Here is a 15,738-nt window from a genome sequence, read left to right on the forward strand (position 1 = left end):
CATTTCAAAAAAAAAATTTAGTCTTGTTTAATTTTTAAGATACCTTTTTATCTGGATGAATGATTTTCGTGGAAGTGAAAAGTATCACTTTTTTATGGATATAGTTTTGGAGATTTCGTTACACTTCAATTGTTTTTGCCAATTGATTTTTATTAAGTGATTTAAAAAAGAGGTGTAAACTTTTAACAATATTTTTGCAGGGCTTGTCATATTACACAGGAACGCGGTTTTTTATTCCGTTGATTTCTCTAAAACCGTACAATATTTTTGCAAGCTTCAAAAAGCGTTTTTTAGATCTGAACAAATCCTACAATTTGCTTTTAAAAGGTTGCAAAATGGTCGCTTCGTTCCAAAGAAATCGTCGAATTAAAAAAAAACGTGATGGACCGCGTAAAAAGAGGTTTCTGTTAAATCTTGCTTTGATATTTAATATTCGAATATTTAATAAAATAAATCAGTTCAATAAATGAAAGAACGCTTGTACGTATCAAAATATATATGGAGTAAATCCATAAACCACGTGAAAACTTTATTCGAATTAGGAAAAAAATGTCATTTTAAAATTTAGTGAAGATTTTTTTTACTTAATTGGAAATTAATATATTATAAAGCAAACCAAGTAATTTATGTAATTTGAACCTAGCATTTACAGAGTTTTTTCATCATTTTTCACGTTCCGCGAAATTTTCGTGAAATTTTATTTTGTACGGGGAATTTGCAATTGAACATACCAATCACAACCCAACGACTGCGTACCATATGACATAATTAAGCTTTAAAACTCTCCGTACGGGGAACGTGACCCACGGGAGGATGAAAAAAGCTCATTAGTGCTAATCTTTTCCAGTGAGTGCGCAGAGCTTTTATAGCGAGAGCAATGGTTTTCATTTGCTGCGAGTCCCTGTTCGAGCGGGATTCTTTATACGATTCTTGCCACAAGGGGTTAAGGGGAGGGGGAAACGTAAAATTGCTTGTAAAAGCTTTCTTCTGTACTGAGTTGAACACTTGCCTGGTGGAGGGTTTTCCCGTGCGTTTGTCTTAGAACACACACTCACACGTACAAAGGGGTTAAAAGCTTGTCAAGGGTAAAACATTGAAAAGTTAAAAGGATTTTTGGCGCGGAATAGCAAGAATGTTAAATTGTATAGATATCTTGTCGCACGTCATTTTTTTTTTTGAAAAAAAATGAGCTAAAGACACAATTTTGTGAAGATTTCATTGTCATGCTGCTTACGACAAGCTTGGACTTGAATTAAAATTATCATAAGAACTTTATGCAAAGTTTTTTGTCATATTGGTCATGCATAACATAACCACCGTTTTTATTGAAGATATCAGGATTTTTTTGAAAAGGTCCAATGAACCACAATTCTAGTTTTTGCTTTTTGGGTGTTTTTTTTAAATCACCTTGAGTCAGGGGTATTAAAAACATCCAAAAAGCAAAAACTAAAAATTTGTTTTATTGGACTTTAAAAAAAAAAAACTCCAGATATCAACCAAATGCTTTGTTATTACTAGGAAAACTAGGTTGATTCCATAATAAAAACCGAGTTTTCCGCGCGCTTGGTAGTTTAAGTATTAATATTAATGTAAACATTTCATAGGTCGCCTTCCCTAAGGTGTCGTGGTAAGGAGCAATTTGTGAAAACATCACAAGTTGTGTTGGTTCGAGCTGGAATTTGAACCCCAATCTACCGCTTACGAGGCGAAAGTGTTACCACTAGGCTTTGTGACATGATCAAAAGCAAAGTTGTTCAATAATTTAAAAAAAAATCAAGGATTTGTGTTTATTTTATGTCAATAGTTTAACCCCATTGCATCTGTCATTAATAAATAACTCAAATAAGCTACCAATTGCGAAAAATAGAAAAACGAAAAAAAAATCCACAAAGCAAGCGATGAAAAATTGTTTATTTTCATAATTTGCATACACCGCACCATCTACCACCCTCCTGCCATTACCCTGTTCACGAACATTCATTAGCATGGTCCACTTGGTGGTGAAGGTGTGGGGTAAAGTGGGCGGAAAATTGCTAATTCGCATCTTTTTGCTTGCAGTGTTTTCTCTTGTGGCCGCTCTGCAAGGGCATGCCAAAAAACGTGAAAAAATGACTTTTTCCCATTCCAACCCGTCATTTTGAAGTAGTTAAAGTGTAGAATAAAAGCTCAACGAAAAAAAAAGCTGCAAACAGTTGAATAAAAATTGCTTAGAGGGAACAATCCAGTCAGCAGTGATGCAGTTAAGGAGGTGGTGAAGGGGGGTGTTTGTTTTGGGTTGCTCTTGTCGGAAGTCTACAAACACCTAGAGGAGAGTCGACTGGCAGATGAAAAGAGAGGATAAGGAGGGATGAAGTGGTTAACCACCCACCCCGCGGAGAAAAAAAAACTCGTCGGAATCGAGGGGTGTCAATGGAACAAAGTGCATATCTCCACTCTCCTCGAGGGAAACCGAAAAGAACCGTCTCGACGACGAAAGCGATGTCACTGACTGTGTCCAAGAGTTGAACTAGCAGGGGTTTTTCATGTTTGAAATTTTATTTTAAATCGTGAAGTTAATTCTACGACTATTTATAATTAAATTTTTCTACTTTTGCTTTTCCAATTTTTCTGCATTTCATATTTTTTTACTTTTCAACTATGTTATCTTTTACACTTTTTAACTATTAAACTTTTAAATTGTTCAACTTTTGAACTATTGAACTACTCCACTTTTGAACTCTTTCAACTTTTCCACTTTTACATTTTCAACTTTTTATTTTTTCAACTTTTCAACTTTTCAACTTTTCAAATTTTTAACTTTTCAACTTTTCAACTTTTCAACTTTTTAACTTTTCAACTTTTCATCTTTTCATTTTTTTCAATTATTTTTTTTCCATTTTTCTATTTTTTTCAACGTTATGAATCCCTGCCCTCCAAACGGTGCTCAACTTTTTGAAACAATGAACCCTTCATAACGCTTGTGTGCATTCTGTCGCACAAAGATCGTTCGGTTGACCATCCCGTGAGGGAAGATAATCGCGAGAAAAAAAGAAGTTATGAAAAAAAAAAACCCGAGCCAAGATTTGTGAAGAATAGACACATAAATAAATTACAAAACAAAGTGGATACAGATAAAACCTTCCCGTGGGGTGCGACGACGTAAGGGCGGCGAATTTTTGGAGAATTTGCGGAAGCAAACAAAGAAAAAGTGAAAACGGTGGGAATTAAGCTTTTGCAGTCTGCTGCGAACGGACCATGCTTTGGACGTTGGCGTCGTGTGGCGTCATTGCAGACGAAAATCATTGGCTAGTATCAAAAGTGAAGATTGGATATCGTCATCGTCGTTATAACTTGGTAGAGAAGCGTTAAAATTACCTTAAAAAAATAAACTTAGTAGGTAGTAAATTTCTATTTTCGTCTGCTCTAAAACTTTGTAAAAAATAACCATGCAAAGTTACAAAAAACATGAAATAAATTATAAACAAAACTATGTTCTGAGTGAAAAAATTATATTACTCAGATTTGTTTTCAAAATGTCGTAAGAGCCATTGGTAAACAAAGTCCTTTTTGCATCGGTATTTGGCCAACTTACGAAAACCCAATTTCAAAAATGTATGAGATTGTTCATCTACTTGTCCTTGAAGTGCCCCTAACAAAAAATAAATGAAATTTTGTTTAATTTTGGAGAAAAACGAAAATTAGTGTTGGAGGTCACAGTGGCTCTTACGGTTTTTTGAAAACTCACCCGAGATTAATACCTTCAAAACCAGTGCAAAAAGTTAAACTTTTCAGCACTTCTATCAAAAATTCATTTTTTTAAATAATTTTTTTAGATTACTTTTGTTTATACTTAATTTAACATTTCCAATTGCTCAACTACGAATAATTATGCAAAACACATTCAAAATGAACTCATAAACTGTGTAATGTACGTTAAAATTATTTATTGTAATTTGATTATTACCAATAAAACTAAACTGAATTGAATTGAAAAGTTTTAAACGGTGAAATTACTTAATGCATGGATGTTTAATATAAAATTCCATTCAAAACGCGTTTTTCGGAAATGCAAAAAAAGTAACTCATTGCAACCTCGTGCTGAAAAAATCCACTTTTCGCAACTTGTTGCATAAACTACTATTTAGTAATTTATCCATAGTTTTTTTCAGAACTCTAAGTATTAGGGTGGGTACGTTTTTCAAAAAGTTCTCGGATCAAGTTTTAGTATGGTTCCCCTTGTAGGGCATGCCCATAGAGACTTTCATGCCAAATATCAGCTCATTTGGTTGTAAACTGGCTGCGCTCATTAGGGTTAAAGTTTACATGGGAATTACTATGGGAAATTGAAACTTTTTGTTCAAACGCTCCTACAGGTCTGGAAAAATCACGCGCCAACTTCTGGTATGGTCAGGCCTATGGGGAATGGTCTGGAGAACACTTTTCCCGAAGAGAGCATATGGATTCGTTGTCCCTAGACCTGGCGCATCGGCAAACAATCCGATGTCTCCGGAATCAACGGTTTTCCCTTGAAAAGCATCAAATTTTCCTTAGCATGCTATGAAAGCTTGATGAACACCGCGACGCCATACGTCAGGCAGCTACCACGTGGGTGAGAAACGGCTGGAATATTTAATTGCAAACCTTCTTTTTACTAGAAAATGATTATTTCGAGTAATCCTGATATTATTTAGTCGAATTCAGAATCTTTGCATAGCAAATTTGTATTTTTGCAAATATTTCAACCACGTGGTAGCTGCCTGACGTATGGCGTCGCGGTGTTCATCAAGCTTTCATAGCATGCTAAAATTGATGCTTTCAGGAAAACCGTTGATTCCGGAGACATCGGATTGTTTGCCGATGCGCCTCTAGAACAACGAATCCATATGCTCTTCGGAAAAGTGTTCTCCATTCCCCCTGACCATACCAGAGTTGGCGTATTTGACCTGTAGGAGCGTTTGAACAAAAGTTTCAATTTCCATAGTAATTCCCATGTAAACTTTAACCCTGATGCGCGCAGCCAGTTTACAACCAAATGAGCTGATATTTGGCATGAAAGTCCCTATGGGCATGCCCTACAAGGGGAACCATACTAAAACTTGATCCGAGAACATTTTTAAAAAGGTACCCACCCTACTAAGTATACCATCAAATTGGGCGTACAATTTAACATAAACCTTTTTTTGACACCAAATTTCCAGACCATCCACATTTCAAGCTGCAAAATAATAAAAAATACGTCTTTTGTGAAATGTTTAAAAATGCGCCACCGTAATAATATATTGAAAAATGGAACTTGAAAAAAAACTTCACGCAAATCGAAGAGGTGTCGGAGGCCCCGACTCGGGGCAACTGCTGTGTAAGTTGGTATGTAGGTAGTAAAGCAATTCTCTGAGATTTCGGTCATTCGATTTGATTTGTATTTTTTAATCCGGCTAAAACTTCTTTGGTGCCTTTGGTATGCCCAAAGAAACCATTTTACATCATTAGTTTGTCAATATACTTTTTCTAACCAATTTGGCAGCAAAACTGATTTATGAAAATTCAAAAATCTGAATCATTTGAAGGAATGTTTTGATCAATTTGGTGTCTTCGGCAAAGTTACATTGATTAAAACTACACTTTTTGATTTTTAATTTCAGTTTTTGTCATTAAAACTTGATTTGCAAAAAAAACGCTATTCACAATTCTTTTTTATTTTCTGATATGTTTTAGGGGACATCAAATCGACGGCGTCTTGCTAAACTTGTCGTACGTTCTTTTTGACGCTTCGATAAAAACACGTTTTTATGTTTGACCTTGAATAACAAAAACCAGACCAAACAATGTAAACAATAACCAACACGTTTTGTTTGGTTTACCATTCTGTGGATTGCCCCGAAGTTTGGTTGAATTTGGTAGCCGGAGTCCCGAGTTATAATTACATATGTTTACGGTAGTCGGGCTTGTACGTGTGTCAAACACGTTCTGGCATGACATCCCTTTGGCCAATTGTCGCACTTACATCAATTTTTAGGCTGTGTCAAGATAGCTTGACAAGATTGGAACTTCCTTCACAAAAATGCAAGGATTTTCAAAAGATTTTCATGGAATAGGGTATTTTAACCATTAGTGGACCCCCTAGTAGAGCCGACGCGCATTTTTCTATTTTTTTCAATATTTTAAGCACTTTTTCATAACCCTTTGTACAAAACAATGAAATCTGAAGTCTTTTGAACAATTTTGATTATTTGTTTCATCAGTAATTTGTTTTTGAGCAGAAAAATAGTCATTTGATTTTTTTTTGCCTGTTGTGGGCCCCCTTTTCCTATAGTGGACCCGAGTCCATAATCCGATAGTGGACCCGGGTCCACTATAGGAAAACTGTTATTTTTATACCAAATTCAACCGATATTTGGTGTTTTGGAGGAGGTCTTATGATAGATATAATGATTCAAAGATGGATTTTCTATAATAAATAAATATGTTTTGTTTACAAATTTGGCTAAAAACAACAAAAAACCTAACAGACATTTAAACACATTTATTTCCGAAAAAGATCAAAGAAAACGTTTCAAAAACAACTGTAAACATTAAAATGATTAAAAAAAGTAATTTTGATGCACATTTTTCATATCAATTACATAAATTGTTGACCTAAGCAAAACAATAGATTTGTTTACAGTTGCTGATAAAACTACGCATGTTTATTTTCAAAAAATGTTTTGTTATTGATTTATACTTATAAAATATCATTTCAAACATTGATAATAATGCTTCAGTTAAGTACAATTAACTATAGTTTGTTATTAATTATGATTTCTTACGGCTTTAGCATTTTTGATATGAAAACAGCTATATTTATACTCATAATTGACAAAATATGCAATAAGGTTGATAACAACAAGCATTTATTGTATGTTTAAGAGAAACTTTTGCTTAAATACACAGTTTTCTTGATTTTTGAAGGTTAAATTAACAGGGGGCTACTTTTGGAAAAGTTTGGATTTTCGTTGTCCTATATTGGGCCCCCCTAATTTTTGCTTGAAAATGAGCAGTTCTTCGCTTTATTTTAGTATAGAGCAATTCCATGCCAAATAGGGAATCGGTTGTACCCGACCCTCTCCGATTTCAATGAAACTTTGTAGACATGTTATCCCTTCGCTTATATAAGCCATTTTTGTGTATATGGAGCCAGTTCCACTCGAGCTGCAAGCTCATACATCCAATTTAAATGTTGTCAAACACAAACTTATGGGAAATTTGACGAGCTTTCCGGTAAAAATATTTACGAGACTGAAAAATTAAGTCTGTCATATAGAAATTGCCAAAAACCATCAAAAAACCTATTTTTTCAACATTTTTATTTTTAAAACCGCTGTAACTTTACAAGGATTGGACTTAGGACAATGGTCAATATGGAGACTTTTATGTAAAATTGTCTGGAGAATCGATTCCTGTATTCGGTTTTTGAAAATTTTGACGTTTAGAGCACTTTTCAAAAAAACAGTTTCAGTAAATGATTTTTGTATTTTTTTAGGTGAGTTGCTCCATCCTGCATTTTTCGTGAGTCTTTTTGTAACATCTTAGGCTATCTTCACAAAAATTTTGAACGAAAAAAAATCGTGGGCTCCCCCTCAAATTTGACTTTTAAACTTAAAAATCAAAAAATCTCATAAAAGTTGGGTGTTTTTTTCTTTCAGTGTATTTTTATCGAAAAGCCCGTAAAATTTCCTACAAGTTTGTCTTTGACCACTTTTTGATACGATGCAACGGCTTCGAGATACAGAAATATTTAAATTCCGAATTACAAAAATATTTAAAACACTTACGCCCTTCTCAAATGTCATTATCGTGTGGAACTGGCTCCATATACACAAAAATGGCTTATATAAGAGTAGGATAACATGTCTACAAAGTTTCATTCAATCGGAGAGGGTCGAGAAAAAAGTACCTGAAAATTTCCTGTTTTGGGCTGGAATTGCTCTATAGTTCCTTAAACTTACATTATTTCGACATACTGAAGTTAAATAACCAGTCAAAAAATGATTGGATAGTTAATTCAATCATAAAATAGAAATGCTGTTTTGTTGTGAAAATGCTAGTGGCCATGTCTGATTTCAGATGCCGAACTCAAAACACTTTTTTTTTTGGCAAAAAGGACAATTCAATGTCAGTCAACATTGTTTTAAATCATGCTGAACATGCCAAATAAAAGATTTGTAGACAAAAACACGCTTGAAATTGGGATTTTATTGATTTTTTTATCAAAACACCTTCAGAGAGTCCACTATAGGAAAGGGGTCCACTAATGGATAACGTATCCTATCTCAGGATTTAAATCGAAGTTTTGGGATCTGTGAAGTTAAAAGTTGAACAATTTTTGCGACCGATATTTCGATTTTTTGAAAAAAAGTATAGATTCAAAAATTCGTAACTCGGTCAAAGATTTATTGTCCGTTCTAAAAATTTCTGAAAAGTTTTCATTTGATGTCCCATAAAATATATGTTTTTTTTTTGCAAATCAAGTATTAGTGACAAAAAATTGATTTAAAATAGCAAAATTTGTTTTACCGTGTATCATTTTTTCAGTGTAGTTCTTATCCATAACTACAACTTTGCCGAAGACACCAAATCGATCAAAAAAATCCTTCAAAAGATACAATTTTTTAAATTTTCATTTAAAAAAATATTTCGAAAATGCATTTTAATCAGTCCAGTGCATTGGGCCACGCCCATTTTTCTATTTTCAGCTTAGTTCTTTTTTTTCTTCCAGCGCTCTTTTGGGTCTGCTTAGTGCTGCCAAAATTGATGAAATTTTAAGCGAACATTCACGAAAAGTAGCATCGTGCTTTTCTGGAACTACCAAAGCCATTTGAAAATGTGTTTCTTGCACCATGTGGAAGATCGTTAAGCATCGTGGAGCTATTCCTATGACCCTTCCGAGCTGAACTGTGGATTGTAATTTTCGTTGCAATGGTCGTGATCAAGATGACGTCTCTGTTGATGCCTTACAGATTTACGAATGATCCTTTGCTAATGCCAATTTGTGGATTTGAAAGATTTGGATTGAACCAAGCTGAGCGTAAAGAGAAGCTGGCCATGATCTCGTTGATCCTGGTGTTCTTTTTCATCACGAACGCCTACGAAACAAAAATCGTCGCTCTGATGAGTAGCAAACCACGAGTTAGATTGATCAGTACACTGCAAGACGTCCTGGACTCTGGAACCATAGTCAAAGCGGATCGTTTATTGGCACTGGACTTTCCAATGTTCAGCTCTCTGTACAGTTACATCAATCACACCCACGAACCCGAAGAACAGCTGGATGGAACTAGCGTGTACATGACGAACGGATTCGTTGGATCGTTGCTGGTTCAGCGTGCTATCAACTGGGACTACGGAAGCAATCAACCACGCTACCGGATCATGGACGAAAGATTCGCCATGGGAGTTGCGTTCTACTCGATGCCGGTGAAAAGTGCCCTCAAGCATCATTTTCGATTTGTTCAGAAAGCACTTTTTGAAACGGGAATTATGAACCATTGGTGGGAAATGTTTGTCAAATTAAGTAATGGAAAACGTTCCGTGATCCAATTGGATGGAGTAAATCCTGTTGCAGGGATTTTGATGTTTTCTGATTTGATTCCTTTGTGGTACATCGCGCTGTTCGGGTTTTTGATCAGTTCATTCGTGTTTTCCGTTGAGATTTGCTGTGCACACATGTTTGGTGATAACAGGAATTGAAATGTCTGATTATTTTAAGATAAATAGACAAAGGCACAATATATAAATAAGAAAAATTGCGGTATTAGCGTACAAAGCTAATTTAGAACCTTCAAAACAAATTTGGCTAGATTTGATTCAGGAAATTTTAAATAAAAACATAAAACACAAACAATAAGAGGATTCCAACGTGTGGCAAACCCGTTCACATTAAGAATGTAACTCTTCAGGAACTTCAACTAATATAACATATTGTAACTGACGTACGCAACAAAGATGATAACCATACAAATTTGTTCAAGATAAGTTTTCAATGCAATAAAGTGTGCTGTTATCACGAATCTTCTATTTCTATTTCAAAAAGTATATGATATCAATCCCATTTTTTTAATTTAGGAAGGATAGACATCTAACTAAACCGTACACACCTAACAAATCATTCGTAACCATGGTCAACATCATTCCATTTCTAGTTCTGACAGCATTGCATATTGGAGTTATATCCTCCGAGTGTACAGCACCAACACGCGTTGGCCAACTACATCGTTCGACTGATAGAATACCTCGCATCGCAACAAACGGGAACTTTCGACTGCTGGCTGTACCATGCTTGCAGTGATCCGCCGGGGAGAAGCCAACTTTTGCAGAAAATCTACGCTGGACTGGATCAGAAACCAATCGCACGGCTCATGACAAACAGCCGGTTCAATTGGGCGAGTGTTATGAAAGAATGGAGACTTCCGTCACTGGTGATTGTACAGGTTGAGTACACAAGCCACAACCTATCAGTTTGGGAAAACTTTGGACAGTTTATGGGAATCATCAACAGCCAAACAAGGGTTCTTTTCCTCATGAGTCTGCGAACCAGACTTTTAAATTATACCAACTTTTTACCTGTGTTCAACAATGGAAAGGTCTACAACGTAGTGTTCATGTCAGTCGATACTGTAGAAATGATATTCCCTTATTTTGAAACAGGTCGGTATTATGAACAGAAAAAGTTTTGGCCACCAGCGGGAATGTTTCTGCATCAGTACCGTTATCTCAACGGAAAACCTTTAAAATTTAGTCTAGTACCAGGAATACTAAATGCATGCATAGGAGATTGCTGCTGTGGCTACGATGTCACTCTTGTCCAAGAGATGGCTAGATATCTGAATACTACTGCAAAGTACGTGGAGTTCATTTGTCCGTACGATATTGATAGAGAAAATGGTTATATTTATGATTGTGTCCGAGATGTCGCCTATGATACAAACTGTTATTTCGATATTTTCGTTGAGCCTTCCGTTGCGTTCGAATACGAGCCTGCCTATCTTGAGCAGTCCATTCCTTATTTCAATGTTTTTCTTGCTCCAAGTGGAAGATCGCTGAATATTGCAGAACTTTTTTTGCAACCGTTTGAAACCGAGCTGTGGATCCTTTTTTTCATTGGATTGATAGTGGTAAAGATGATATTTCTTTTGATACCAAACAGCTTCAAGAATGATCCAATTTTTCTACCGATTTGTGGCTTCGAACGTTACGACTTGAACCAAGCTGGTAGAAACGAAAAGCTTGTGATGATCTCGTTGATTGTCGTATTTTTCTTTATCTCAAATGCATACGAAACGAAGATCATTTCGCTGATGACCAACAAACCCCGAGTCAAAATGATCAACACAATCCAGGACATCTTGGATAGTAAGACAAGAGTCAAAGCTGAACGGAAGTTAGCCCTGGAGTATCCCATGTTTAGCTCGGTTTTCATGTATCTGAATTCTTCTGAAACATCAGAAGAACAACTTGATGGAACCAGTGTGTACTTGACGAACGGAATCGAAGGATCCCTTCTCATTCAACGTTCTACCAATTTGGACTGGGAAAGCAATCTGAGGCGATACCGAATCATGGAAGAAAAACTAACCATGGGAGTCGGCGTCTATCCGGTACCGGCGAAAAGTGCCCTTAAGCATCACTTTCATTTCGTGCAGAGAGCACTGTTTGAAGCTGGGATATTGATCCAATGGCGTGAAAAGTTTATTGCTCTAGTCCATTCAAAATATGAACAAACTTCTTCGGAAGGTGTCAACCCAACAGCAGATATTTTGAAGTTTTCGGATCTGATTCCAGCATGGTTTGTTACCTCGTGTGGAACTGTTTTAAGTTTGATCGTGCTTTTCGTTGAACTCATTTTTGATTGTTTCATTTAAAGTAACTGTTACTTTTTTTATTTAAAAGTTTTAAACGTAGATGATATTGTATTTCTTTTTATAAAAAATTGTTTACTATTGTTCAAAACAAAGATTTATTTCAAGTATCCGAGTAAAATGTGAAATCAAAACAAAATCAATACCAAGATCATATTCTAAATTTTTGGGTTCGACCAATTGTTGGAACACCAATGACGTCAAGCATCCAACTCATTTATGGAAAAAGGATAAGAATTTAAATGTTCTAAAATCCCTCCTGAAAATTACACCAACCTTAAGCTCAACTGCAAACAGATCGATCCCAGCTGATTTTCTTTCACCCCCAATTACCCTCATTGCCCTCATCAGTGAATAATTAAACTCATGTGTGAGTTACAATAAATCTTTCCCACAAACACCCTCCTCAACCAAGCGGGAGGTGCTCCCCTACCACTCGAAGGTAAAATGTTCGTTTGTCCCAGGGTTGAAGAGCGGCTCTCCCTAACCCACCCCAAATCGTCTGATTAAAAATTCCATTACCATCATCAAAGTTGTTCCGGCCGTCGCAGCAGCAGCAGCAGCTGAAGCACTGGGTCCATGTTTGCTGCCCTCTGGTCAACTCCGGTCGTCGATCCAGCAGCAATCCGTTTTATCCAAACACACGTCACATGTGGGTCGATGTTTTTACTTTGCTTTTTCCTTTCGCTACACTGAGTTGACCCAAAGTTTGAAGTAATGTAATTACACTTGCCGAATCCCGCTGACCCCGCTGGATTGCGCTTGGTTCAGAACGTTGATGTCGTTGGTACGGCAACACTCTCACACCGAGCAGTCGCGGGGGCGCGTTCGCCAAAAACTTTCGCCATAAATAAGACCATAAATCAAAACAAACTTTTATGTTGCTTCTGGTGCCTGCTCCTGCCGGGGGTTTCCGGCAGGGCCTGGTGCTGCCCCACTAAATATGCACAGGATCGGTGTGTGTGTACCTTTTTTTCTGCTCGTAACGCTGTCGGGTACTTGTGGGTTGAAACTTTTATATTTCTCGAAACACTTCCGCCAGGATTTCGAAACTGCAACTTGAATTTGTAATGGAACGGTGCTATAAAATATGAGGCTCGTGAAGAAAAATAACATTGGAACTTCAAAACTACTAGCACAGCATATTGGCGTCTACCGGTAGGGTTGTCTCATCTCATCAGGAAACTTGTTAAATAATGCGTTTTCATGTGTCAAAATATGCAAAATATGAAAAGAAACTACTTCGAAATAGGTTGATAAATTTGGTAATGGCGTTATCCATAAAGTATGTCACACTCTAGGGGGGAGGGGGGGTCTGAGCAAGTGTGACATTGCATGTTATAAGTATAGGAAAAGCGTGACAAAGGGGGGGAGGGGGGGTAAATTTTAGCTGATTTTAACGTGACGTACTTTATGGATGAAGCCAATGTAGTTATAACTGATGGGTTGTTGTTAAAAACCAGTAAAAATGCATGCAATATGAAGGAGAAGCGAACCACCCTAATTATCCAAAATTAGGAGAAAAGCATTCAGCCCTATCTGAGTACCACAACGTTCATGCTTCCCCGCAAGTTGAGCCAGCGCAGTCATTGTTGTATTTTTTGTAGGTCTGTGAATTCTTTTTAAAATTATGTTTAAACACGGTTTTACGTTTAAATTTCTGATTTTTTCTTTCAAAAATTCAATCAAAACCTAATTTCCGAAATGTATAGCGATTTGCAACCTTCAACAAAATTGTCTCTTGTGTTATTTTGCACATTTTCATGCGTAATTGACACAAAACATCATCATTTGACAAGTTTCCTGAACAGTTTTGAAATGTTTCCGCTAAACAATGAGGGAATTTAAATAAAAAAATACTTAAAATTAGATATCTCTGAAACTTTTCGCTCTTTGAAGCACCGGAAAGCTGAGAAAATTTCCTATAAGATACATTTGAAAGCAGCGATGACTTTTTTCCTGAAAAGTTTGTTCTAGAAAACACTCCGTGAAAAACAAAACAAGTATATAAATCTCTGCCATTTATCGTTATTTAACTATAATTTTTTGAGACATGTCATTTCATGGGAAATTTAAAGTATTTTTCTGTTGGGAGAGCATCCCTACCAAAATCTGAGCTGCGCAAAAATGGTCCTTTTCGGAAGCTACAGTCATCCCACAAATTCGGAACACTTTTATGATAATTTGGCAATAGCATGCCAAAAGTTGCTTTTCTGTCGACCTTACTATTTTTAGAACCTTCTTTTGGACATTATCTTGCTATTTCACTAGTAAAAGTACACAGAAAAAAAATGATGGTAATATTCATCAGGAAATGGTGACAGATTTTGTGGCTAAAAAAATGATTAATTTTACCCCAGAAAATGATGAATTTTCATCAGTTTTTGATGAATATTCATCAAGTTCACATTTTTACACATTTTTTATACAATATTACTCAAAAAAAGAGGTAATATTCAACCTACCAAATTTTCAACATTCCAAAATTCAACTTTTTTTTTCTGTGTAGTACTTTTTGAACAAAAAAAATCTTCATTCTAAGACTATTTTGTCCAGAGCAGCAAAACACTGCCTCAAAATGGCCTGTTTCAAAATTGTGGGATGTTATTGTGCCTCCCACAATTGTGGAACACCTGAATTTAACTGATATTTCCACAAAAAAGTTTTCAAACCATGTATAAAACATCACTAAGCTTGAGTTTCATTGGTTTCAGTGTGAGAAGTCATTATTTGGTAATAAATATGTACTCCTGGAGAGATCCAAAGTTTGTTTACATTCGTAAGAAAAAAGTGTTCCGAATGTGTGGATTTCAAGGGTCAAACACTATACCTTTCTTTAGTAAGAAAGGCAAAAATGGAAATTTTCTAAAATCTGAACGGTAAATCCAAATGAGGTCAAATTTGTTTCAGAACATCGAGTATGGTCTAGATTATGATGTGGAGAAAAAAAATTAGATAAAATGCCAAAGGAATAGTTTTGGCATTTGGTGAAAATTGGCTTTTACCTTTTTTAGGGGTTTTTCCCCCTCACAGTGAATTAGTCCACAAGCTGTAAATCAAAAACCACATTACCGACATGGATGAAAATTTGGGAGGATGTAGGGCTGGAAAAATGCAATTTTTTGGACAAATAAACGATTTCAATACTTCAATTTTCGACCGAATTTTCATTTGAAAACCGCCTGATTTGGTGAAAACACACTCCGAGTCCCCATAAAAAATGGATAAATTCAAATTTGGTATGGAGTTGGTTCAGGTTCAGCACATCCCCTTTCAAATGCGCCCAAGAGAGCTTAAATCCATAATGTGGGCTCTGAGAAACCCCTACCACAAAATTGAGCACTTTTTACCACACACGGACGTCACGCGTGCTCTACAGTAAATTAAGCGCCAAAATTCGGATATTGGAGGTAGACGAATTCTGTCATTGTCAATCGATCGGGCGTCGAAAATCGATCGTCCATGATTTTTTGCAGATTTTTCGAATGAATATTTCTCGAGAAATGATTTGGGAACGAAGCTTGATTTGGCGTCGGAGCCAAAAGCAAACACTATACCTTTCTTTAGTAAGAAAGGCAAAATGTGTAAAAATCTGAACCTGATGAATATTTATTAAAAACTGATGAAAATTCATCATATTTTTTAAGATTTCTATAAAAAGTTCCATAATAAATACTTTAAAAAATTGTCCATAAGGCCGCCCTCCCCCCCCCCCCCTTTCAAACCGCTCCGAAAAATCCGGGGACAAAAAGAAAAAAAAATTTCTAAAAACTTCAAAATTTTAAAGAAAAAAGATATCTATTAACTGGAAACAATTTTAATCGCATTTTCCCGCGTTTTAAATCATATTTAGCATGTCTGAGATCAA

The 15,738-nt window shown here is 36.0% G+C and overlaps 1 protein-coding gene across 1 annotated transcript in view; it reads right to left on the bottom strand.

Moving 5' to 3' along the window:
* Positions 1-15,738, bottom strand: part of LOC6044693 — a 324,907-nt gene that overhangs the window by 301,177 nt on the left and 7,992 nt on the right. The window contains 1 exon segment of the mRNA XM_038258625.1: positions 12,393-12,951. Within this exon segment, the coding sequence (XP_038114553.1) occupies positions 12,393-12,398 (6 nt within the window). The 5' untranslated portion in view covers positions 12,399-12,951.

The sequence above is a fragment of the Culex quinquefasciatus genome, chromosome 3, assembly GCF_015732765.1.
Source record: "Culex quinquefasciatus strain JHB chromosome 3, VPISU_Cqui_1.0_pri_paternal, whole genome shotgun sequence".
Lineage (NCBI taxonomy): Eukaryota > Metazoa > Arthropoda > Insecta > Diptera > Culicidae > Culex > Culex quinquefasciatus.